Source organism: Rhodnius prolixus, unplaced genomic scaffold (genome assembly GCF_049639745.1).
Source record: "Rhodnius prolixus isolate KJV_2025 unplaced genomic scaffold, Rpr scaffold_4, whole genome shotgun sequence".
NCBI classification, from domain to species: Eukaryota; Metazoa; Arthropoda; class Insecta; order Hemiptera; family Reduviidae; genus Rhodnius; species Rhodnius prolixus.
Genome location: NW_027411614.1, coordinates 39,593,615 through 39,618,963, shown reverse-complemented (window position 1 = coordinate 39,618,963; position 25,349 = coordinate 39,593,615). Strand labels below are relative to the sequence as shown.

The 25,349-nt window shown below is 31.2% G+C and overlaps 2 protein-coding genes across 10 annotated transcripts in view; one reads left to right on the top strand and one right to left on the bottom strand.

Annotated features, from left to right (window-relative positions):
• The first annotated feature begins 266 nt into the window (after positions 1 to 266).
• LOC141456264 (advillin-like) lies at positions 267 to 14,165 on the top strand. 2 transcript variants are annotated; one of them, XM_074132096.1, is made up of 16 exons: positions 268 to 489; positions 7,873 to 7,971; positions 8,508 to 8,621; positions 8,897 to 9,093; positions 9,191 to 9,416; positions 9,502 to 9,635; positions 10,317 to 10,467; positions 10,842 to 11,088; positions 11,346 to 11,590; positions 11,674 to 11,913; positions 12,462 to 12,627; positions 12,728 to 12,862; positions 12,950 to 13,105; positions 13,216 to 13,322; positions 13,422 to 13,604; positions 13,975 to 14,165. In XM_074132096.1, the coding sequence occupies exons 1-16, from the start codon at positions 484 to 486 to the stop codon at positions 14,086 to 14,088; spliced, it is 2,520 nt and encodes an 839-aa protein (XP_073988197.1). In that variant the 5' UTR covers positions 268 to 483; the 3' UTR covers positions 14,089 to 14,165. The 2 variants fall into 2 exon arrangements, with proteins under 2 accessions (XP_073988198.1, XP_073988197.1); XM_074132097.1 differs by lacking the exons at positions 13,216 to 13,322; positions 13,975 to 14,165 and having other exon boundaries at positions 267 to 489; positions 13,422 to 13,475.
• A 534-nt stretch (positions 14,166 to 14,699) lies between these two features.
• Positions 14,700 to 25,349, bottom strand: part of LOC141456261 (phospholipid-transporting ATPase ABCA1-like) — a 39,461-nt gene continuing 28,811 nt past the window's right edge. For 4 of the 8 annotated variants that reach the window (XM_074132073.1, XM_074132074.1, XM_074132076.1 and 1 more), the window contains 14 exons: positions 24,699 to 24,880; positions 24,437 to 24,614; positions 24,238 to 24,353; positions 24,017 to 24,161; positions 22,774 to 22,888; positions 22,406 to 22,548; positions 20,660 to 20,749; positions 19,140 to 19,256; positions 18,949 to 19,062; positions 18,016 to 18,213; positions 17,802 to 17,936; positions 17,470 to 17,666; positions 16,386 to 16,617; positions 14,700 to 15,122 (listed from right to left, as the gene is read on the bottom strand). In XM_074132073.1, coding sequence (XP_073988174.1) covers positions 15,069 to 15,122; positions 16,386 to 16,617; positions 17,470 to 17,666; positions 17,802 to 17,936; positions 18,016 to 18,213; positions 18,949 to 19,062; positions 19,140 to 19,256; positions 20,660 to 20,749; positions 22,406 to 22,548; positions 22,774 to 22,888; positions 24,017 to 24,161; positions 24,238 to 24,353; positions 24,437 to 24,614; positions 24,699 to 24,880 — 2,016 coding nt within the window. In that variant the 3' untranslated portion in view covers positions 14,700 to 15,068. The other 4 variants (XM_074132077.1, XR_012459678.1, XM_074132079.1 and 1 more) reach the window with 4 other exon arrangements.

Genomic DNA, 25,349 nt, shown 5'->3' with positions numbered 1-25,349 from the left:
TCTATTTCCATGTAATTTTGATTTTAAATTGTTTTCTCAGCAAAAACTCTCTGAAAAAGCATAGTGAATGTTATAATTGACGCCTTTATTACGCAATACTCACAAAAGAGACCAATACTTCTATTGTTTTTGACTTGGTTACACGAGGGAACGACTTGCGGACTGCTGAGCTCTGCTGAACAAAGGAGTGGGTCAGGTAGGTATACTTTGGTAGTGGGGATCCTATATTACCTCCCACCCCACTCTCTGACAGGCCGTAGCACACTACAGCCGGAGTCCCAGGGCTGAGAGAGAGGCCTCAGGGCCCCTTCACCTTGGTCCGCTCACACCGCTTGCTGAATGTACACCTCAGTTGTTTTTAAACATTTCATCTGTTTGGTGTTATAAGTTCGACTAAAAAAAGTTAACACAGTATGTGAGCTGGAAGTTACATATGTAACCTTCTCAAATCAATTCCACAAAAAAAAATAATCTAGTAACATCATGAAGGTATGGACAGTTTTTCACAATGATTTTTTTTTTTTTTTTTGTTATTGTATAGATTTTAATTAAACAGATATTGTGTACATAAATTAAAGTAAATATAAAAATCAAAATTGGCATACAACTACTAAAATATTTTACGAACTTGACAGTTTTGTATCAGAAGAATTGTCCAGTAATGTCTGAAAGGATGTAGGAGAACCGGTTTTTGTAGGAAGCGCGGTCCGGCTTCTTTTAATTCAAACGGTTCTTGCGCCCACAAATGAGTAAAATATTAAAAGAGTTCCATCAACTTGATAACATCTGTTACTGACAGTTAGAGGGAGATAAATCTTTTTCAATTCAGAGAAGAACAGTGTCTTTTCTGGTGAGAAATTCACATGACTGCTGTTATAGCACTAGTCAAAGCTTTAAACAATTACTTCAAACTTTGAATTTTGAATAAATTGCCATAGTTATTGTATTATAGATTAAGTAAAGCATAATTTCATTTGTTAATGAGTGAAGCATCATATCTCAATTCCCCTAGGAATCTTCAAAAATGACTCTTTTACCTTTTTTAATAAAAAAAATTAATAAAACGAAGCTAACATAATTTAGTGTTTGCAAAATCTTTAAAAAAACAAGTTTTCGCAAAAAAAGAACAAAAATACTGGAAAAGTCCTTTTGATCAATTGATTTTTTTAAAAAAAATCTTGAATTCTGACTTATGCGGTCACACAGGCTCTTTCACTTATTACCAATTTATAAGGCATATTATTGTATCTTCGGAAAGTCTGAAAATATGTACTCTCCATAAACTCAAAATGAAAATTCTTTCCGATTACAGAACTAGGGATAATAGAAAGTAACAGTTTGTAAAAAGTTAGGGATTGTTTTCTCACGACTTTTTGTTGAGTAAGAAACAGAAATAAATTGAATTCATGTTTTTAGTTTTTTTTTTTTTTTAGTATAATTATTTTTGCCGAGTAAACTAATACATAATTAATATCAGCTAAAACAGTTAGTTCGTATGGGCGTTCAACTCGAGTAGAAATTAACTTTTTTGCAAGTGACCTTCTATAACTAGTTAGTTATACCTGAATTATTGTCATTTTTGGTGTCTTTACTGATAAAACCTTTTTCATTTTTAATTTGTTGTTCAATATGTTATAAAAAAAAAAGTGTCGTATTTTTTTAAGCTGGCTTATCTGAACATAGATTATAAGCCACATTTCTTTTTCAAAAGGAATGGCTTCCTCTAGTTTATTAGAAGCATTATTTCCTCTATGAGCCTATCTTGGTCACGCATGGAATGTTTAAAGTGCGGCCATTCTTTTCATTTATTTATTTTGTTACCCCACAATATTTTTTGTATTTGAATCAAATTAAATTGTAATAACTACCAAATGTTGTCCATATTTTATTTATAGTTTCTGAAAATTAAACATATTCGGTTTTAATTTCTCAAAATTCTTTTTATGCCATTTACCACAGTTACCAAATAAATATAAATTGCTTTTCATTTGTAATAATCTGAACTGTCAGTAAAAAGAAAAAAAAAAAACAAATAAAAAATGTTTAGCACCCAATTACTATGTTTTCAAGCAACAGTTAATTTGTTATATGTTACGGCTCACAGGAAATAATTTATCCAAGAATGCTGTGGATATTGAACACCTAGATCTTCATTTCCTCTACAAAACGTATTATATTTATTACCCAATTAAGTAATTCATGTAACGTCCATAAAAATGCGGTACATGTAACTTTAATTTGTATAAAGCTTTTCAACTCTCTATAAATCAATCATTTAATTATATTAGAAACAGCGGTTTTTCTTCGAAATGAAAAATGTTCCTTTAAATGCACACATACCTATGTTTATTTTTTTTATTTTTGCTGAAGCAGTTTCTCTAGAGTAAAAGATTGCATGATACTGTAACATGATATTAAAAAAAAAGGAAAATGTATTATTAACACAAATTCCGTTTTTGAAAACGTAAATCAATCGAATTTCATGCCTAATATTTGGAGATTAATCATTTTCTTGTTAGGAAAATTTATCCTAAACCCTTCTTTAAACGATTTTTCCAAGCTAATTTTCAGTTGTTATTTGTGGATTATAATGAAGCCATATTTCAGACTAAATTTCCGTTACGAACGAGAAACTCACTAAGAAAGGATTAATCGAAATTCTACTCAAATAATCAAGCAAGATCAGATTTTGTAGAAAAAAATAGTATATCAACGTTGATAGGTGGGGAGTTGACCTAACAGGAGGCGTTTAGTGTATTATGACTGGAGATTTTAAATTTAAAATAATCATCTCACCTTCATTAACTTGCTTTAAAAACAAGTAAGACAGTCCACTGCGAATGAACAGTTGAGCTTAAGTCAACATCCCAACATGTACTTCTAAGTTTTACCTCGCGATATCATAGACTTCAAGACGATATCCAAAATCAGGTCATGAGAGTGAGCAATCTCAACTCCCGAAAATATTAAAGAAGCTGCTGTTCATGAATTTTTTTGTATTAGGAGGAATAATTCACATGCCTTTATGCACATCATAGATTAATAGGCATTTTATACTATTTGTTCATATTTATTAGGGAAAAAAAGTGACAGAAGGATAAAGAATTTTATCTGCAAGTGACTTATAATTATTTTCCTTTATTGAGAAATTGCAATAAATACATTGCTAATTGTTTTCCACTGCATTTATAATTTGGTATAACTAGAAATTTACTGCCTACTAAAGTTGACTGTATTTTATATCTGGATGAAGTTATTTTTGCTCCAATAACTCTGTTATTTAAAAATACATCAATTACACAACTACAGTGTTTTATTAAAGAAATTAGAACTATCACTCGCCTAGCACACTGTCTATATTAAATTGTTAATCTATCATTAGAAAGGTTTTAATTGAATTTAAAAAAAAAGAGAAGATTTTAAACCTTTGCACGATTTAGTATGGACCGTCACATTTCTGTCAATCGTTTGTAATAAATTACTTCTTCACTGTAAGACTCCTATGCGATGTATCACTAGAGTGTCCACTTATTTCTTTTGCTCAAAATTGCTTCCCCAAATCACTTGCGGATAATGCTTTAATGTTTAAAGAATCGAAGATAGATAAACCATAAGCAACCAAATAAACAAGAAAACTTGTGTCGTATGTTTCAAAGAACAATCAGCTACCTATTCTCCTAGAAAGATTAGAGATCTGAAAGAACAAATCATTACCTACTCTACGCGGTGCATTTCTCGGTCACTAACTTCAAAATCTTGTTTAAAATTCTGTCGTTGAGTACTTAATGTGAAGGTTACACATATTTATAGAGACTCTCAAATATCAAGGATGTTTTGCTCAATTGAAGAATGATAAGGGACGAATTAGACATTCTAAAGACAAGAATTAGCCGAAATTTGGACATACTCATTTAATGACTAAGAATTTAAGTTACAATGGATGAGAATCGCATTGTCTTGCTCGAAATAATTACGTATCACTTCTTTTTCTCTAATTGCACTCTAACGCTTTCCCTTGCTCCCTTGTCTCTACAGTCCAGAATGCCGAAAAAAAAGGCAGTGGAATCCTCCGGTTGGAGACAGCCGAAAATGTTTATTACCAGTTCATTTTTAAACTCAATTATTCCGACAAGATTGTACAGCATCCTGATAAATACTGCCCTTCTTATCCAGGTTCTCTTTCCAGATCTTGATGTTTCCATTGATTAGAGACACAATACGCCTACAGAAATCATGATGGTCAAAGGGTAGAGCTTGCTGGCCTGCCCCAACTAGTTTCCAACTTATGGGTTTTTGTTTATTATTATTAATTTACAAGACAGCGAAATCAAACCATTCTACATATTACGGACTTGAACTTTAATTTACGACTTCAACCAATCTTTCAAATTCACAAACAAAAAAAAATCTTTTAATTAATTCTAAGATCTTTTAATCAAAAGTAATTCGTCAGATTATGTCTCTATGGCTAATCACCGTAATGGTCTTTGATCAAAAAATCAAATCTAAATATTTATTTGATCTAATAAAAAAATTGAGTCAAAATTATTTTGACTCTTTTTTTTCTGTACAAATCCTCTTGTTCAAAATCTAGCCTCACAACGATAACAGATCATGTTTCACTTCGATTGAAATGCTCTTAGCCTCGTGTTCAAAGAACATTCTATTAATATTTATTTCAATTAATTATTAAACATTATCTTTCATTGGAATTGACAAAGTGGTGAAAATAAAATTGTGAAGTTAGAGAAACATTTTTAAGGAAAAATAGGAGTTTAGTAAATAAAAAAATTATAAAGAAGAATGTGTTTAAATACAAATTTAAAGCTTTTTTTTTTTTTTTCTTGATAAGGCATTTTTACCTCTTTAAACATGCTTATATGCTCAGTCGCACATAAAATAGTATCAGTCTGATTTAAACGTATTTTTGTAGTCATTCATATATAAAATTAAAAAATTTATAAAAATCTTAGAGAGTTTATACAAAGATACGTCATCTGCAGTTTGGACCAGAGATGGGCTGACGAACATGTTTGTTTCTAAAGTAGGTCTCAGGCAAGGATGTATATTATCACCGAATTTATTTACATACTTCATTAATGATCTTCCGGAGTTCCTCGAAGGCGGTGTTAACATTGGAAATAGAAAAGTAAATTGTTTGATGTTTGCAGATGACATTGTCTTGATGGCAACTGAACCTCATGGATTACAAAGATTGATAAAAAGATTAAGTGAATATTGCTCATTATGGAATTTGGAGATCAATTTAAGTAAAACTAAAGTAATGGTATTTCGCAAAGGAGGAAGACTTTCTAGGAAAGAAAAATGGACGTACCAAGGCAGAGACATTGAAATCGTCAACTACTATAAGTACCTTGGAGTTGGTCTCACCCCACAATTATCCTTGAAGAAACACTTCAAAGATAGATTGACCATAGCAAAATTTGGGATGCATTCCACATGGCGCTCTTTTATTGGTAATAAGAATATTAATTTAGCAGCAAAGTATAAAGTTTTTGAGGCTGTAAGCAGATCAATTATTAGTTATGGAGCCCAGGTTTGGGGATTTGATAACATAAAGGAGGTGGAGGATGTACAAAAGTTTTTTATTAAGAAGTTGTTTGCTCTCCCAAAGAATACGCCTGATTATGTATTATACATAGAGACTAAAAGAGACCCTTTATATTTGTATACATTGAAACTGCACTTGCACTATTTGAATAAAGTATTTCATATGCCTGAACACCGTTTACCATTAATTGTTGCCGAACAAATAATTAAAGAAAATACTTTCTGGTATCCGAAACTTGTAGAATTAAGTAGTAAACAAGGACTAATTAATATAAATTGGTTAAAAGAAACCGATATAAAATGTGAATTAAAAAAAGTTATCAATTATTTTAAGTTAGAATTTAGTAATGAATTGTTTAATAGAGTGGAGAAGTCCAATTTTCATTTAGTGTATAAAGATGTGAATTTCAATCTAGATAAGAATGCGTATATTACATTGAATAGTAAGAATATAAACATGATGAGTACCATTATAAAGGCAAGATCGGAAATGTTAAATCTGAACTATGCAGTAAACAGAAGTGAAGATCGATGGCTTTGTTCTTTATGTAACCTCAAACAAATAGAAAATACCTATCATTTTGTTGGTGTTTGTCCCGTGCTAAATGAATTTAGATACATGTGTTTCAAAAGGAAAAGTTTAAATTATCAGGAATTTATTTTGTATTTAAACGGGAAAAATTGGCAGGCGTTGTATAAATTTATAATTATCGCGGGTGGCTACAGACGGTTTATGATAGGAGAATTCAATTATTAGTTAAGGAATTTTATACGCAAAAGTAATCTAATTAAAAGTAATGTCAGTATAATTTTGTATGTTTAATAGTTCTATTTTTTCTACAAAAACAAAAAATAATAAAATAAATAAGTTCTATATTTTGTAAGTATTTATATGTTGTATTAATTATTCAGGTTTTGTAATGGTTTACTTCTGATTTGAAATTTAATTTTATACCTTATAAAAGTTTGTAATTTATGTTGTATTTGTTTTAATCAAGGTCAACACCTCTGATGGTCTATCGACCAAGAGTACCGCTTTAATTTACTTTAATTCAATTATGTAATATGGAATTGTATATTTTTAATAAAGCTTATTATTATTATTATTATTATTATTATTATTATTATATAAAATTAAATGTATTTTTCTGAAATGATCTGAAAAGTTGTTTTAAAATCATTAAATTATTAAAAAGATACAACTTTTTTGCCTAATAAATATTTAGCTAAATATTAATATTTCTGGTGAAATTCCAAATCGGACATTTGACTTAACCCTAATTTTTTTCTGCTTAAAAGAAGTAAAAATGTACGTTTATGAAGAAACAAAAAGCAGCTAACAACGTTTAGTTCAATATAATCGATTAACAAAAATTTATTTAAAAAAACAAAATTCACATGAACTGTACACATTCTTAATTTTACCGTCCTGTTTACTTTCGACAAATTCATTATTAATATTTTAATAGACTCATAATTGCTAATTTAAAAATAAATTGGATACTCTGGCCTTCAGAAATTGTAAGGTCACTTGTTGAACTTGATAAGCTACTTAAATTGCTTCTTCTTCTTTTTCAAAACAAGTGATTTGCTTTTAAAAATGAGTAAAAAGTATAAAGAAATAACTATAATTTTTGAATAGTGCTATATATTTAATTTATTACTTTGCAGGAAACAATACGACAAAATTCTTCTATATAAAAGAGGTCTTTGATTTATGTAATACAGGTCGACAATGTTTCTGGTTAAACATCAATGAATCTGAAATGTAGTTACCTCTTTAGTGTACTTGATACCAAATTACTGAAATTCTAAATGAGTTTTGACCGAACAGCAGTAAAGGTCAGGTGAGGGAAAGGGTTGTAATTGACAAGAGAATACTATCCGGAGCTGCAATGCTCTGAGATATTGACAAATCTATAAAGAATCCTTATCGGAATATGTATTCAGTATTTTGGACGTTTTTCTGAGATCCTTGACTCTGCTATTTCTTCATCTTTCGTTACTCCATCAACAATTTAAATAAGTCGAACTCTCCATTTATTGGCAATTTATTTGAATATTTTCCTCAATGAAGATCTAATTTATAAACTTCTGAATATTCTCATTTATCGTTATTTCTTTGTTCTTCCCTCTCTTGAAAATAAGTTTGTTCTATTGAGTAAAAAAATGAAACTTGAAAAATATAATAATTCAAGTAAAAACAAAAAAAGAAAAAGAAACACATTTCAAATATTTTAAAACATAAAAAGTAATTAGTAAATTATTGAAATAATGCCATCTTTGGTTTTATGTTTATAGGGTTCGACAAAAACTTCTTCAGATGGTGGTACCGCAATAGATCCAGCTTTTAGAGGAATATCTAGGACTTCTACAGCATTCCTAATGTGGAGGATAGAAGTGAGTTAAATGGTTACAAATCTTCTAATTTGAATACCTACATTAAATTGCTTTTATGGGAACAATAGGCGAATAACTTCCTTGAATAAATATGGAAACTTACAAATTTAAAATATCAGGTTAGATCTGTTAGTCTGGATTGAAATTATTTTGCTTATTTTCAAAGCTTTCATGCAATCGGTCCAGTTTTGTTCCTAATGACAACTCAAAAAATTCTTACATGATGGACCTAAGAAAGGTCACAATACCTCGATCTAGAGTTGAGCTCCTTTTTGCGTCGGTGTGAACTAATATTCCTCTGACACCCAATTCGCCTAACCTAATGCAGGAAACCATGCAGTCACTCGCAAATCCTCTAGTTTAAAATCTTTCAGAACTCTTCCTGCCAACCGAACTTGAGGACTTAAAAGACAGTAGCCTCATGATCTCCTCTCCATTGAAGAGAGTGACTAGTGGTTCAATTTGTTTTAGAGTTACTTGAAACACCACCTTATTTTTAACACAGATAAACGAAAAAACCAATCCATCATTTTCAGAACCTTCAATTGGTACCTGTGCCTAAAGATGAATATGGTGTTTTTTACGATGGGGATTCTTACATAGTATATGCTGCTTCAGAATATGGAAAACATGTTGGTCCTTCCGCAAAAGTAAGTGACAAATTTATAATTTTCTTCTGATTCTTTTGTTAACAGTAAAGGTTAAGGTTTGAGTTTATGAATATCATAGTAAAAAATAATAAATGTTAAAAGAAACCATGAATTGTGGGAAGTCGTCACTAAAGATTTCTTTATAATAAGTAAAAGTTATTCCTTTTTATCTCGATTTCTTCTTCCGCTTTAGACTTTGCCAAAATTTTTCAGCATTATTGCTGAGGTACTATATTTGCTGATTTAACTTTCATTTAATGTCTCTTGTTTATTAGGTCCGAGAAGTCCACGGTCGCTTAGAACAACATATCCACTTTTGGTTAGGAGGAAGTACGAGTCAAGATGAAAGTGCAGTAGCAGCCTACAAGAGTGTAGAACTTGATGAATATTTAGGAGGTAATCCGGTGCAACATAGAGAAACCCGAGGTAATGAATCGCCCAGGTTCAAGGCCTATTTCAAACAAGGTTTAAGGTAACTATCTTTATTTTTTGAATAGAATAAAAAAAGATTTGATAATTTAAATGTTGAAAGACAAGTCTGCGATATAATACTCACTTTACGTGCTCAGGATCTTGCTGGGCGGTGTGGCGAGTGGTTTGAAGCATATCAATGGTACAGTTGAATCACGATTATTTCGAGTTAAAGGACGGCGTAGTCCAGTGTTGACTCAAATGCCATCTATCGCTTGGGAACATTTTAACTCGGGAGATGTATTTATAATAGACACTAAGGACGTAGTGTTTGTTTGGTCTGGGAAAACAGCTAATTCTATGGAGAAACTACAAGCTGCTAAGGTTTAAAATAATTGAAACTCTAACTTCATAAATTGAAAAAATATATTATTAATGATGTAGTGAGCTGATAAATTTAAATTTTTAGGTTGCTGTTCAATTTAGAGACGAAAGAAATGCGCTTTCTATTGTATTTGTAGATGATGGTAAAGAATCAGAATTAACAGGACCTGAACAAACATTGCTTGGATATTATTTAGATCTCAGTCCTATTGCAAAAAGGTAATCATAATTCCAAAATAATCAAAACGATTGAGTCGTTAATGCAATTACTAAACGAATTTTGATGTAACAAAACATGAGCAAATTAAAACACCAAGTTTTCAAATTATGTAATTGATTTTATTTGCATACAAAATTTAGAACATCTGTATTGTTTCTCTGCTTCAAAACCCAACCAATTCTCTAAGGCCAAACATGCTTAGAAGGATTTTTTTTTTTTTTAATTGTATTGAAAGATTATCCTCATCTGTTTCTAGAAGAGCCCAGATTTCTAATCTGTACTTAAATACCGGTAAAAATTAAGATTCTAAAGCTTTCGCTTCGTCATTTAGTCAGATACCTTTAACTTTTTATTTGTTAACACACCCTAAAAAAAAACTTCACATCTTAACCTTTAGCTTAAGTTCTAAAAAGTTATCCCATTTTCTTGTAATAAGAAATTTACAATTCTTAACTAATGTTTCAAGCACTACTAACTCTGATACCAAGACCCAGAAAAGTCTTGGGATAGATCTGGCTTGAATACTAACAAGTCGAAAAATCTGTTGAATAAATATATTTTCTTCAAATTTCAAGAAAATGTGTTCCCAAATTGTTGAAAAAACAAAGCAAAGCGTTTTCCTGATCAATGAAAAAACCTGATTCGTAATTTAAGAATAAATATTAGAAATATTATTTCAGAGTTATGCCCGAGAATTCTGGGGATGATGAAAATGCTGAAGGCCAAATTAGATCAGCACTAAAGTTGTATAGATGTTCGGATGCCGAAGGAGTTTATAAAGTGGTAGAAGTAAAATCAGGAGCTTTGCAACAAACAGATCTGGATCTAAAGGTTTTTTTTCTTTTGTGTCTTTTTTATTAGTCTTCTGATAATTTCAAAGTTTTCAATCGTTTTTCGTAATGTGTGAAAAGAAAAAGGTCTGCCCTAATTGTAACATTTAGTACTGACCTAAATAGCAGGTGTCATTACCCCAAAAAAGCTGTTTACTGGCCAAAGTAGCAGATAGTTTCAAAGTTTTCCATCGTTTTTTGCAATTTGAAAAAAGAAAAAGTTCTGCCCTATTTGTAACATTTAGCTAAACAGCCATTGACATTACCTCAAAACACGCTTTTTCTCGCCTAACCAGCAGCTATTTCTGACTGATACTAATTTTTAAAATAATGATGTTTTGCTTTAGTAAATTTTTTAATAGCACATATTTACAGGATTCATTCATTGTTGACAATGGTCCCTTCCACATATGGGTATGGATTGGAAGACAAGCTTCCACAAAAGAAAGGGTAGAGGCCATGAGAAATGCTCATGGCTTTCTAAAGAAAAAGAATTATCCGAAAGATTGTAGAATAAGCAGGGTAGTTGATGGTGGTGAACCAATTGAATTCAAAGTTTTGTTTGCATCTTGGATGGAACGAGAGAAGATCTCCACTACTGTTTCCAAAACAAACGTTAACGGTAACGATTTTTTTTTAGTTAGAATTTTGTCTTTTCAAAGCTAAAACTTTATAGATAAGAAATTTTTGTAAAGCCTGAGGGGTTAGCTCTTTTTCCAGCATTAGCCCTGCAATAAGTATTGTTAACAAATTTTAAAATATAATATTGTTTTGGTACGTCTAACATTGAAGGGCCATAAATAAGTAGTAGTTAACAAAAATTAGTTAAAAGAACTTAAAATTTTAAAAGAAATTAATGGTCGTTACAATTTTTAACAGCAAACAACTTAAAATACATCCCAACCAACATGGATAGTGCTACCTTACACAATAATCCGCACTTAGCTGCCCAGGAGCAATTGCTCGATGACGGAAATGGAAAATTAGAATTGTGGAGGGTAACATCAACTTCTTTACAAAAAATGAATTCAGGGAAAAATCTGCTATATTCAGCGGAGAGTTATATTATTCATTACACTTATATTCATAATGATGCCGAAAAGCGTATTGTCTACTATTGGAAGGTATTTTTGGACATTCTTAAGTACTTTGAATTAGTTATGCTGATCAATAACCCTTATAATGAATTTCATCCATTTAATCGCAGGGTGAAGATAAATCTGAGGATGCCAAAACAACATTAGGGTTGTTGACCGTGTCCCAAGAATCAAGTCTATCCAATAGTTCAGTGCAAGTGAGAATTGTACAGGGCAAAGAACCACCTTACTTCTTGTCTTCTTTTAAAGGAAAACTGATCATAATGTCAGGAAATCACACTGAAAATTTACCTAGGCAGTTCCTTCTACAGGTTCGGGGAAATCATATAAATAACACTATTGCCACGCAGGTGAGTTGATGTCAAAAATATTTAAATTTATATTTTACAATTTTCAAAAAAAAATTAATTATAAGAGTTTTTTACTAGAATGTCATCAAAAGCTATGCGGTATTAAAAATGATTTTTTTTAATTCAATGTGCATCCAATATTATTGGTAGTCTTTTTCTTGTAGGCTGGTATGTGTTCTCTTTCTATACAAATTCCCTATATACAATATATAAATCACTATTTAAAATACATGCATAAAGAAATCCTGTAGGTGTTTTCGACATTTTAGGCAAAAGTCATATGCATAAGTGACTGAGAAAACATAATTTTTTCCATAAAATTATGACAAGTAACACCGAGAGTAGGTCTAAATTTTAATATATTTAGTTAAAAATTGATAAGGTTTGATCAACAAAAGAAAGTTAATTAAAATATTAGCAATAAATATGGACATAATGTTACACTTTTTCTTTACAAAAGAAAGTCTGTGATGGTTCAAAATTTATTAAAATTGATTTAAGGATGAAATTGTGGCTGTTAATTTTTTAAAAATTATTTATTGTTGCAGCTACCATTAAAAAGATCATCACTCAATTCCAATTTCGTATTTGTTCTTCATACGGAGGAGAACACATACATTTGGTGTGGTAAAGGCTCCACAGGAGATGAAAGAGAGATGGCAAAGAATCTTGCGAAGACGTTAACTGCTGGAGAACTAATTGTACTCTATGAGGGCAAGTACATTTCGATTTAAAATTATATTCTTTTTCAACAATTGAGATGATTTCCATTTGGTAGTTGAATATTTTCTTATTTTTCTTGTTTCCACAAAAGGTCTAGAAAAACCAGATTTTTGGAAAATTTTGGGTAATGAAGGAGTATATGCTAATATGAGGAGTAAAAAGTGTGTTGCTAAAGTATCATCTACCCGCCTTTTTCATTGCTCTAATAAAAATGGAACTTTAAAAGGTAGATAAGTTTGTATAACTATTTTAAAGAACAGTTGATGCTATGTGAAATGTAATCTTTGTTGCCATATTATTTTTATTTTTATAGTGGAAGAAATAATGGACTTCAACCAAAGTGATCTAGTACCTGAGGATGTTATGATTTTAGACGTATTTCATTCACTGTTTTTGTGGATCGGCAAAAGAGCACATAGAGAAGAAAAATCAAAGTCATTAGATTTTGCTTTCGAGTATTTGGAAACAGGTGACGTTTACTTTTTTTAAAAGAAAATCTTTCTTTTGAAAACAGTAAATAGGAACAATTTTCAATTTATCGCACAAAAAAAAGTTTTAGAGTTTTATCTATTTCCGTAGATCCCTGCAAAAGAAAGTCTGATATTCCAATAATTCAGATGAATCAAGGAAGCGAGCCACCTATATTTACCGGATTCTTCTCTTCCTGGGATCCAGAATTATGGGAGGTTCGTATAAATTCCTTACCACGAAAAAAAAAATCAATATAAACTGTATCGTTTCTATAACACAGGAAAAACAATTTAATAAGCATATTAAATTTATAGAAAAGTAAAACTTTTGAGGAAATCCGCAAGGAAATGGATGCTCAGAAACCTGCATTACAAGTCGACCTGATTGTGGCAGAAAATATTCCGAACTTTAATGAATGTGAAAAATATCCTTTAGAGATATTATTGGAAAGGGATCCAGAAAAATTACCAAGTGGTGTTGATTACCAGCACAAAGAGGTAATTGTTTTAATATAAAATAATTCAAAGAACTGAACTTACTTCCAACAGAAAAAATAAACTAAATGTCATCGTAGAAATCGAATCAATTAATAGATGAGAACATGATGAAGAATGCAATGATAATATTGAGATAAGAGTATTAATTTCAGATTGTGTTTTAGATCATCTCTTAAATTCAATTTTACTGTCCACTTCTTATAAAGGAAATGTGGTAATCGCGATGTGAAATGCTAAACTGTATCGTTTCTTGTTTCTTACTTAATCATTTTGTTAAGTTGACAATTTCTATTCCAAATCAGAAGGAGATAGAATTCTTAAACATCAATGATTGATTTAGAGATTTTAAGTAATAATTTTAATTTTGTAGATATATCTTTCTTCAGAAGAATTTTTTGATGTGTTTGGAATTAAATACAAAGAATTTTCAAATCTACCTAAATGGAAACAAGAATACATGAAGAAAAAAGTTGGACTATTTTGAAAGCTATTTCTCAAGAGCTCTGTTAAAATGTAAATTATTATTTTTATAACGAAATAAACCTAATTATTGTTTAAAAACCTGTTTCAGTTTTTTTGGTTTCCATTAAAGTAACCAGGAAACTTTGTATAAGTTTGAGAAAGCGGCGAAAATACTTGGATAATAAGAATATAAGAAATAGGTAGTTAGTTATAAGTAAATCGCAGGGAAGACAGAGAAGATGGAAACATCGAGAAGGGAAACTTCAGTTTATCTTTAAATATTTGGGAACGAAGGTTGATTTCTTTTGCTGAAAAAAAGCTCTGCCCTGAGGCAATACCGATGGTCGGCTTTTAGGGAGACTTCGAAGAGTGAATTGTGGGCAGTCTAGGGCTACCTTTCGAGAAATGGAGATACTGACCGTTTGCAGGAAACCCAGCAGGATTGTACCTCAGAATAATAAAATAGAAATGTGTTCTGTTCATTTATGTTATTCATTATATTAGCTTTTAACCTGAAGATTTTGATTTTATGTTCCCTGCAACACTACGGACTAGCATCAAGTTGAAGCTAGGGTGCGTGGTATTGTCCGTTCCAACTTAAAATTATTAATACAAAATAAAATAAAAAACAAATATATAATACTACTTTATTAACTGTACAAATACAATAATTTGTTTAAATTTTAAAAAATAAGTTCTTAAAATTTTGTATATAATATTATATATTAAAAATTTTCTTCAAAACTCTGATTTCTCTGAACTATGTGAAGTATGGAGGAAATATGTGGACTTGTTCTGAAATAATATTTTGGTTTGTGACAAAAACGCTTGCACAACTTTGGGGAGAAAAACATTTATGATTGTACAATAGAAATATTCCAAATTATTGATCAGTTGATGGGATTACTCTTATATTATTATCATTAACGAAGTATTCCTAGCAAATTATTTGAAACATACCAAGCTCTACAACAGGAAAGGCACTTATTCAAGAATAATCGACTATCTTGTTCTGGCAGGCTCATTACTTTGTTGGCTGGCAAAACGAAGAAATACCTAAGCAAAAATAAATCATGATTAGAATTAATTCTATTTACAAGCTTATTTGTAATAATTCACAAGTAAAAAAAAGAGACTATTGAGCAAAGTCACATAATCTGTCTTTAAGGATTAATATAGTATCTAGGGCCTCATTACGAAAAACCAAAACAATTCTTAATTTTAGTTTTAGAGTCTATTTTCGAGGATGGAACAATAGGGTTTGAAGCCATTTGATTCGCAATATAAATAAAAAACTGGAACTGGCCACTTAATGAAGGTCTTGACGTAGCTTTGATACCCAGCTTTAAACAAAAAGTATTTCATCCAAAATAATTTGTTAAAAAATATCATCAAATTAGATGTGGGAGCCAGTGACACTTCGGTTTTGAAAGTGTGAGCGAAAAGATCCTTGAGGTGTAGGAACATTCAGTTCTTAGAAAGATTCAAAAGAGCCAAAATAGTAAATAAAATGGAAAGTCACGTAAAAGATGGCTGAGATATCTAGAAAAAAAAAACCCTAAGAAACCTCTCTTTGAAAGTCAGGAGAAGCGGTCAGGCTAGATTGCAATGGATGGATGGATGGATGGTTGTACTCCAGGATGTTTGGGACTGTGGCCTTAATAATAATACAAAATTATTATTGCATACATTCATAGTCAGTCAGTCAATGATCACTACCTTCCTGAGCACTTTCGGCGCATTCTCTGACTCCAGAATGTTCTCTTGTCAAAGATAACACTGTCATTTATCTCGACAAAGAAAACATAGCCAAAATAAATTTTTAATCTGACTGGCATGGTTATACAACCCTAGTCCTAGCTCTCTTTAATTTTAAACTAAAAAGCTAAGTGTTATAAAACTAATATTAGTAATGTCATTTTGGTAGATAATTGATGAGTTTAATGCGTTTGGAGGACCCGTACTAAGGTGTAATTTCTCTTAAGTTAAAAATGCTAATAATAAGGTGGAACTCAGTTTATTTTCATGTCTTACCCGCTCAAACATTGGATTTATGGCCTCAGAAAATTTAAATTTTAGATAGCTATTTTATTCTTTTAGATGCTGAAGCAGATTTTAAACCTGCTCTGCATCTTACAGTAAAGTGCTTACTGAAGGCATTGTGGCCAATGGTACCTTGTTCTTAAAGATGTAATGTTGAAGGTTTTGCCTTTCCGACTTTTCTTACTAATCGTTCAATGATATTATTCCCTTGGCTGCTTAAGTCCTAATAAACCAGCAACCAAAATAAAAATCAAAACACAAATATTTTAATATTACCTCTTCAAGAGTAGTTTGTGACAATGAATAATCATCCAGTATATTCCTCTGTTTTCCTTCTTCTAGGTGTCTAAATATATCGGATAGTTTGCCGTCAGGAATATCATATCGTAGCTGATTATAATATTCTTCAATAAGACGGGAAGAATTTATAGCCACTTTCATGAATTCTTTCACAGTTGTAATGTTATTTTCTTTGCATCGAATTACGATTCTATAACCAGCTCCATATCTATGAACAAAATAATTGTTATGGATTTCAAAGTATTACCCAAATATCACCTTTTTTTTATTGTATTGTATTATAAACTCTCCAATCCCACGATTTTCCACGCTAAGAATATTTTTAAATTGAATGCTGCTGCCTGGTTAAGCTTAGAAAGTGGAAAGAATCTGTCAGTCTGCCATCAAACAAGCTGAGAAAAAGTTCCACATTAGTGAGAGACTGTAGGGGAAAACTTTACAGTTTCTTAACAGTCCCTAGATTATGGTCGTAACTATATTTTTTATTTTTCGCCATGAGTAGAACACAATCAAGAGTTCTGGAAAGTATTCTGACTTGAACATTCTTCATGCCAGTCATTTATTCAAGATAAGAAAACAGTCAGTCTTTCAAGTCAATCTTTGCCAAGTTTGAGCTAAACTTGTTGTGGAATGCATATCACTATTCAGGTCAGTAATATGACCAAATAATAAAAGTAATATGACCAGTAATAGGCCACACCAAACAACAAGCAACAACAACAACAACAACAACAACAATAATAATAATAATAATAATAATAATAAGGGAAGGGATTAGCTATGAGGTTAGCATACTGGACTCCCACGCGGAGGTCCCGGGTTCGAATCCAGCAGCTGACCCTTAGATTTTCTCTTCCTAGGAGCTTCTTACAGCTCACTGTCCGGTGATGGACAGTGTTGTCTGTAACGAGAGAACACTGTCCGGAGGCCGGCAGTGCACTGGAAAAAGCTCCAAGCGCTAATAACCTCAGCTGTTGATGCGCTAAAAAAATAAAATAAATAAATAAATAATAATAATAATTTCCTCAATTTTAAAATTGTTCAGCTCAGAAATATTTACTTATTCTTAAGATGTTGAGAAGAACCAATACATTTGAATTGTCCATTGACCATAATGGTGAGGCGAGTGCACAGTGCTTGACATTCTTCCATACTATGAGAAGTTAGCACTACAGATGTACCGTTCCTAACTAAGTCTTGAATCATTGTCCATAGAGATCTTCTTGCTTTAGGATCCATTCCAGTGGTAGGTTCATCCTAAGAAGATTATTTCATAACAAGACTATCTTAATATTGTTCAATTAAACTATTTTATTATGAGAAATGTTTCCTGAGGTTATTTAATGTCATACTGTTTTTGCTAGATCCTGTATTGTACAAGGTAAAACTCACCAAAAACACAAGTGGAGGACTTCCTATTAGCGCAATAGCTGCAGACAATTTCCTTTTGTTCCCACCAGACAAAGTTCCAGATAATTTATTTGAATAATAACCTAATCCCATTTGTTGTATGGTGATATCAACTCTCTGTAAGAATTCAAGGAGTATACAAGGCTAATAAACTTGAAGAGCCCTAAATTTTACTGAAAGAAGTTAATTTACGTACCTTATTTAAAATAAAAGATGGTATGTTTTTGATTCTACCATACAATATTAAATGTTCTCTTGGTGTCAGTAACGGATCCAGTGCATCAAATTGAGGACAATAACCCAAAATAGAACGCACTTTAGACAATTTCTTTACGACGCTGTAGCCTCCAATAGTAGCATCTCCAGATGTCACTCTAGTTGCTCCAGTTAACATCTGATCAACAATAATTACTTATCAGACGGCACCTTCCTTTGTCAAAGCGAAGGACTTAAAAAATTAGTAATTAAAGCTTCTATCTTCCACATGTCACTTTCGTTCGTATCTTCTATCTTATTTCTTATATAATAATAATAATTTTTTTTTTTCCTGAGGGGGGAAAAATGCCACAGGCACCTTCCAGATTAAGTCTGGGTGTGTGGGGCTTTACCCACTAAAAAATCCCCTCCTCTTCAGGCATAACGTCCACCCCGGAACCGCCATAAGCATTACTTCAGGGTGGTGCCTCGTATTAAATGCAACTATCTTTGATTTATCTCATTGTCTGGGCCATAGGTCTTATCGACGGTCTAGCTCCCTCTTCTTGCTTCTTAGCACAGACCTAACAAAGTACGAATCTCCTTCCGCCGAGGTCCCTCTATCGTGTCATATCTCAGCTCTCTATTACTCAGGTAGCTATATAATAATAATAATAAAAATAATAATAATAATAATAATAATAATAACAATAATAATAATAATAATAATAACAATAATAATAATAAAAGTATGAATCATTCGCATCCATACGATGATCAAACTTCAGCAAAAAATAAAACAAAATTTTGAGAAGTTTAGACATTCTTGAGCTGCACCGGGAATAAAGTCCAGAACCGCTCGACGATCAGCCCCTAGAAGAACGTGATACTGCCTCTAATTAAAAAAAAAAAAGAAAACGTGCTCTATCTGTACCTTAAACGTAGTAGTTTTGCCAGCTCCATTGATTCCTAACAATCCAAAACATTCTCCTTCTTTTACACCAACATTAATGCGTTTAACTGAAGGTACTTTATTGTATTTGTACACCTAGACATGGAGAATAAAGAAAGGTTTTATAAATGCTGTAATTTTGTTGAATTAATGGCAAAAATTAATCAAAATACCTTTGTAAGATCTTTAATAACCATAATATCACCATCCAAATCTCCTCTGTGAATCCGTTCCTTTTCAGCTGCTACATCGTCTTCTTCATCACCGTCAATATCTTTAATAGCACAGCACTGTAAATAAAAAAAATATCAGATAAAATTTGATCTAAAAAAAAAAAAAATAAATAAATAAATAGTTGTTAATGGTTCATCTCACATTAAGCAGAAATTGTAAAGACAGAAGCCTTGCAAAAACAAGCCATTTAGGCTGTATCTAGGGCAGGACTTGCTGAGCGGACTAACTAACCGAAGTAATGATCGAAGTTTATGTGCAAAATACATAATATCTCATTACAGAACGAAAAGTGCATACAAACAAACACACTTTCACAATTTAATCTTAAAAATTTGTATGTGCCAACATTGATTTATCTATAGTAAGCTAAAGTGTAATATAAAAATTGGAAAAATAAAAAATATTTTTAAACAAAAATCAAAACGAGCAACCTTCATTGAAGACTTCGTGGACATTTAAATAGGAACTATGAAAAATTTAAAATCTTCTTCAAATTTCTTAAAAATAAAAAGTAATACTGTTTTTAAAAGAAAACAAAACTCATTTTTCATTTCTCATTTGGTCTAATAAGTTTACAAAAAGGTATTTCCACTGCGAAATTGTATAATTAGGTATGAAGATGACCAGTTTCGGTCAAAAAGTAACTAAATATAAAGAAATTGTGACTAATAAAAACAAGTTGAGACTAATTAAATAGGAAGATTTTATTGTTGAAGTTGGCCTGTAAGAAAAGTAGAAAATAGTTTGGAAAAAGGTAATAACCAGTTCAAAAAGTATTGCTTAATTATACCTGTACTTATAGTCATTTGTTCTGTTTCAATAGTTACCTTTTCTTCCCTTTCCCCATAATAATAAGAATAATCAAAGGTCCAACACCTTTCTTATATGTATGTCTGTTTCTGTAGCAGAATATTTCGGAATTATAGAACACGAAACATGGTTAAGAACTGCAGTGCAGATATTAGTAAGCAAGAAAGCTTGAATCCGATAAAAATAGCCAACTGAATCCACCTATTATTTCTGCAGAAACTTAATGCGGGTTCAGTACGCATATCAAAATGCGTTCATTATAAAATTGAAATTAATTAAGCGCTTAAAAGAGCGCTTTCTCCCGGTTTGTTTGATTATTTATAGCGTTCAGGAAGTCTATAAAGACATATTAAAAATAATATTAAACATAAGCAGTAAATTCAATGCCGAATACTTAAGGCAAAAAGCAAATTGAATTTTCCAAAATGGAAGTGGTGCAATATAGTGTTTTTAGGGCAGAAAGACGATTCACAATTAACAAACAATGACATCACGTTGTTTTCTTTACCTATCAGAAAGCACAGAAATCGAACCTACTCATCCTTATAATAAATGATGATAATTTTAATGCCAATTGATGGAAAAATTTATTTACAGATATCAGAATATTTTGCATAAAATTTCTGCGTCTAATTTTCTTAATAATTACATTATTAAAGCTAGAATGTAACACAGTCCAGTTCATAAGCTTTTTACAAATCCTGTAAATGATTGTTTCCACTAAAAATAAGAAGAACCACTGCAAAAAATAAAAATAAATTAAATTAAAAGAAACCTAACTAACACTGTACAATACTCCATACAATATGAACCAATTTTCATTGGTTTGTAATAGTTTTACAAATAAGATGAGAGTACTCAGGAAAATCATTGCAAAAATAAACTGAAAACGGGGGTAATCTAGGAGAATAATATCCTGTCGTCGCTCAATAATTTTTAATACGCTCACTTTGTCGAATGCATCTTTCATCAACTTGGAAACTAACTTCAGAAAATTTGCGCCTTTGGCCATTTAGAGCTTGGTCGTCGGCAAACAGCAACGAATAGACCGTTTCATGTTCGAAAGGGACTCCCACCTTTTTATATGTGTGTTCATCGCCTGTGTCTCAGTTTTTTTTTATATGTATTCAGGGGAGTAGCCAATGTTTTCGCCATCTTGATAGTTTCTTGATATTAAGGGCAGTTGACCCCAACGGTTCCACTGCTTTCTATAAATTACCAAGCAGCACTGAATCGAACATCTTTCCAAAGTCCACAAATATTAGACGACCGTCCAAACTTTTGACACACAATATACTTGTTCAAAGACCATGAAATTTTATTGCAAATAAAGATTAATAATAATTAGAAACGTGTGTATCGCATAAAAATAAAAAATGTACGCTAAAATTTATGAATCCTAGTCAAGAAATCAATAGACCATTGTTTTAGTTCTTCAAATGATCTAATTTTGCTTTGGTAAGATTAATATTTGGTTAGACTTGTTGTCTCCTTCTTTCTGGGAACAAAAGGAAAACGCAAGAAAGTTCGAACGACAACCTTTATTACACACACAGTAAAATCAAAACACAAAAAAAGTACACAATATATAATATCTTTTTAACATTCTCCGCCATATTACACACAGTAAGTCCCTCGTACACACTCTCTCAAACAGTGTTGCCACAGACTAATTATCTCAAGAATTTCAAACAGACTTTGTACAACACATTTTTAAAAAATTATCTGGAGGAAGGGTATGCTTTTTATTGATGAATTAGTTAAATGTTATTTTGAAATATTACAGTAATGTTCACAAAAAATGTTTTTTATATTCATTAACCCTTAAGTTAGTTAGTATTATTTCACTTCCTCGCACTTCAATGTTGTTAAGTGAGTTTCAAATATATGGTATTATATGTTCATGGAATCCTGTATAAACCAACAAAACACTTGTGCAACTTTGCACAGCACATACAAAATGAATTAAAACTATCAGGGCATTTTATATTTATCTATTTTGAAGTTAAGATCGTTGTTTTTTTCGAAAAATTCCGAATTTACACAATTAATAACGTACTTTCCTAGGTTCTAGAGGATATGTTTCAATTTAAACCAAATTCAGTATTAAATTTCTTCTAACATAATTCAGCTCTAGTTATTTACTGTTACTTGTTCATTTAAATATTGCTATAAATAGAGAAAAAAAAGCATGGAAGAACAAGGCAATCAATATAGCTTAATAAACTATTGTATCCGCTAGTATTGTAATGACATCTTGTTTAAATAAATTGCTTAATCACTTTAAATTCCTCGATAAGGCTCAATAAAAATCATAGTAAATGTCATTATACTTCAATAAATAAAAATTTCAGTCAAGATAACCACAACAAAATCTATTTTTATTACTAATTACCTTTGTCCAATGGGTGATCCAAGTAAAAAGTCCAAACTCAATGGCCAAGTTAAAAAGGAAGAATATGTTGCCCAATACAAACATGCAGAGCAAAGGTTTCCCCAGCAGATTCCACTCAAATATATTTGACTTGTATTCAATGTCTAGTTAAATTGGAAAATATCAAGCATATTAAAATTGTAACACTCTAATGTTGCTGAAAATATAAGAAAATAATCAGAATACATTATGCGAAAATATAAATGTATGCGAATCTACTTCAAAACATTAAACCTGAACATGGGTAACAGACTCGGGACTTGTGTAGGAGTAATGGTAAGCCCCGCTTGAAAAATGTAATAAACAAGACTTATATGTAAATAACCTACCTAAAGAGGCTGCTGCTACGTGATTCTGAGCTAAATCCAAGATGCCACTTCCAAGACAATAATGTGGAAAAATTAAAAATACTTCTTTAAAAATGCGATCTCCAGCCTCTAATTCCTGTAAATAAGAATTATCTATTATTAATCTTTTTATAGGAATTCTTTTTTTTATTGGCCTTTTGTCTACGGTGCGAAAAACAGCAATAAATGAGAAAAATGTAGCGTTTACTGTATTACTCTATGGTGAGTGCTATGTGATAAGTTACTTCAAGAAGATAATGCACTTCTCATAAATCATATTTCAATGTTCTCTTTTCACACATTACTTCATGTAATGTATATGGCCCTATTGCTACTACATCCCTAAAAAACTATATTGAACTTCTTAGTGCTTTGAATTTTTTAGCTCTAACACCTAGGAAAGATGACTATCGAGAACCGCTAGATGCTTCAAGCCTCGTCCGTCACATAATTTTCTTAAAGGGACAATCGTTACCTCAAAGTATTAGTGATATACGATCGTATATCTATTCAACTGACACTAACAGTCGGATCCGATGTGCGTTAAGCTCAGTAAAACTTTAACATCTAAACCTATCCTTAGGTTGTCTGCCTTAGCAGAAAGATGAGAACCTATCTTATCAAAACCTTTATGTCATGGTTTTTCTTAATAACAATATTCTAAATTTATGAAACATGTACTCTGTTCCTAGAGGCCACTAAGATCAGAGATTAATCAAATCATGGATTTTTTTTTTTGCAATTAATCTAAAATATTCAAACATCCAAGATCATTCCTTTTCATAAGATTTTATTTAAAATTAAGTTCCCAATGAACTCAAGTCACTTCAACCAAGTCTTTTCCCAATTTAAGATAAGCTTTGTTTTTTTAATCTAGTTGTTTAAAATCAGTCAGGACCGTGTCCTCGCGTACAGATAACACTGTCCGCCATTGATCCTTGAGCAGAAAAAGGCTAAAAAGGTATCCATAAGGAGTCCAGTGTACTAACTTGTAAACTAATCACTTCCTACTTCAATCAGTCCTTTTTAATTTTAAAGTGGAATAATAAAATGATATAAAATTATGTTTAATGTGAAGCTATCACATTATTTAGGCCATACTTAGCAATTTTTTCAAAACTTATCGCGAAAAGTTGTTAATTAGAACGTGGGTAAATCAAAGTTAGAAACCATTTTGTGCTTCAAACGAAATGTCTCTAATAATTATAAAAATTATTACAATTACCTCATCTTCAAAAGCTCCAAATACAAAAGCAATAAACGTTGTTACAATCCCTATAAACAGATTCGCAAGAGCAAGCCCCACAAATGCTGAACTGGGAATAGTAAAAACATAGCTTAGTAGGTACATCAAAGGGATGCAAGACCACCTACAAAACAAAAAGATTATGCTAATTTAAGTACATCCAATGAAAATAACAAACAAAAACGGAGAGGAAAAAATACCCATAAAGTAGAAAGAGGAGTATGACTCCTGGTAAATTGGTTGGTGAAATGATTGACTGTTCATTAAAGATGACAAAAATTAAAATGCACAAAAATGCTGATACTGCGTACGCTACCTATAAAAATGAAATGACCAATTAACCTTAATAGAAATTTTAAATTGTGCTATATGAACTTTCTTAGAAGTCTCCGCACTTACAATGTCCCAAATAAACTCTTCAATCCAAAAGATTAGACGATTCACACCAGATACTAAAAGCAAATGCTTTGAATTTGATACTCTCTCTTCTATTAGGTACAATGTAAAAGATGCAGGCACAAAACTGAGGGCAAATATAATAAATATAGAATGAAGTATTGATACAACACCCTGTCGTCTGAAAAAAAGAAGCAAGGAATGAATACTACGCGCTGAAAATTTGAACAAAAAAGTAATAAAACTTTATAAATTTATAATTTACATAATCTCTAAATTCATCTGTTCTTGTGTAAAGTTCATGGGATGATTTATCGTTCGAATACCATATTCACTAATTTCATCTTGAGACTTATTTAATGAATCAAGAGTGGCGCGAAGGATTACATTATTAATTGCATTCATGTATGCCACAGATGACAGCCATCCTTTATTATTAAACCACACCTGCAAAATAAAAACTAAGGATAATAGTGCAATAGCACAAAATTAGCAAAGAGAGAAAGAAAAACAAAACTGTAAAAATAAATACAAATCGAATTAAAAGTTACAAAGAAAAAAGTTATAGTTATTGTGTTATAGAACCAGAAGAATTTGCCTAAATTATGGCAATTCAGGGTGAATTTCCAACCCGTAGTTAAAAAGCTAGTAAGTAGTATCTAGTATAAACTGGAATAAATCCTGCCAACATTCAAGCTAAATTGAGAAGTTAGAGTAGTTCAATATTTGACCAATTTACTGATTCTAATAACTGACTAACTCTAGTTTTAAAACGACTGCTATAAAATATTACTGTCAAAAATATAGTAATAATTCACGTAGTTTATTTGCACCGAAGGGGGATATTTTTTTGAATCCAGGTAGTTAGAAGATATATACAAAGCTATATATAAAACAATTTAATTTTGTTTCAAAA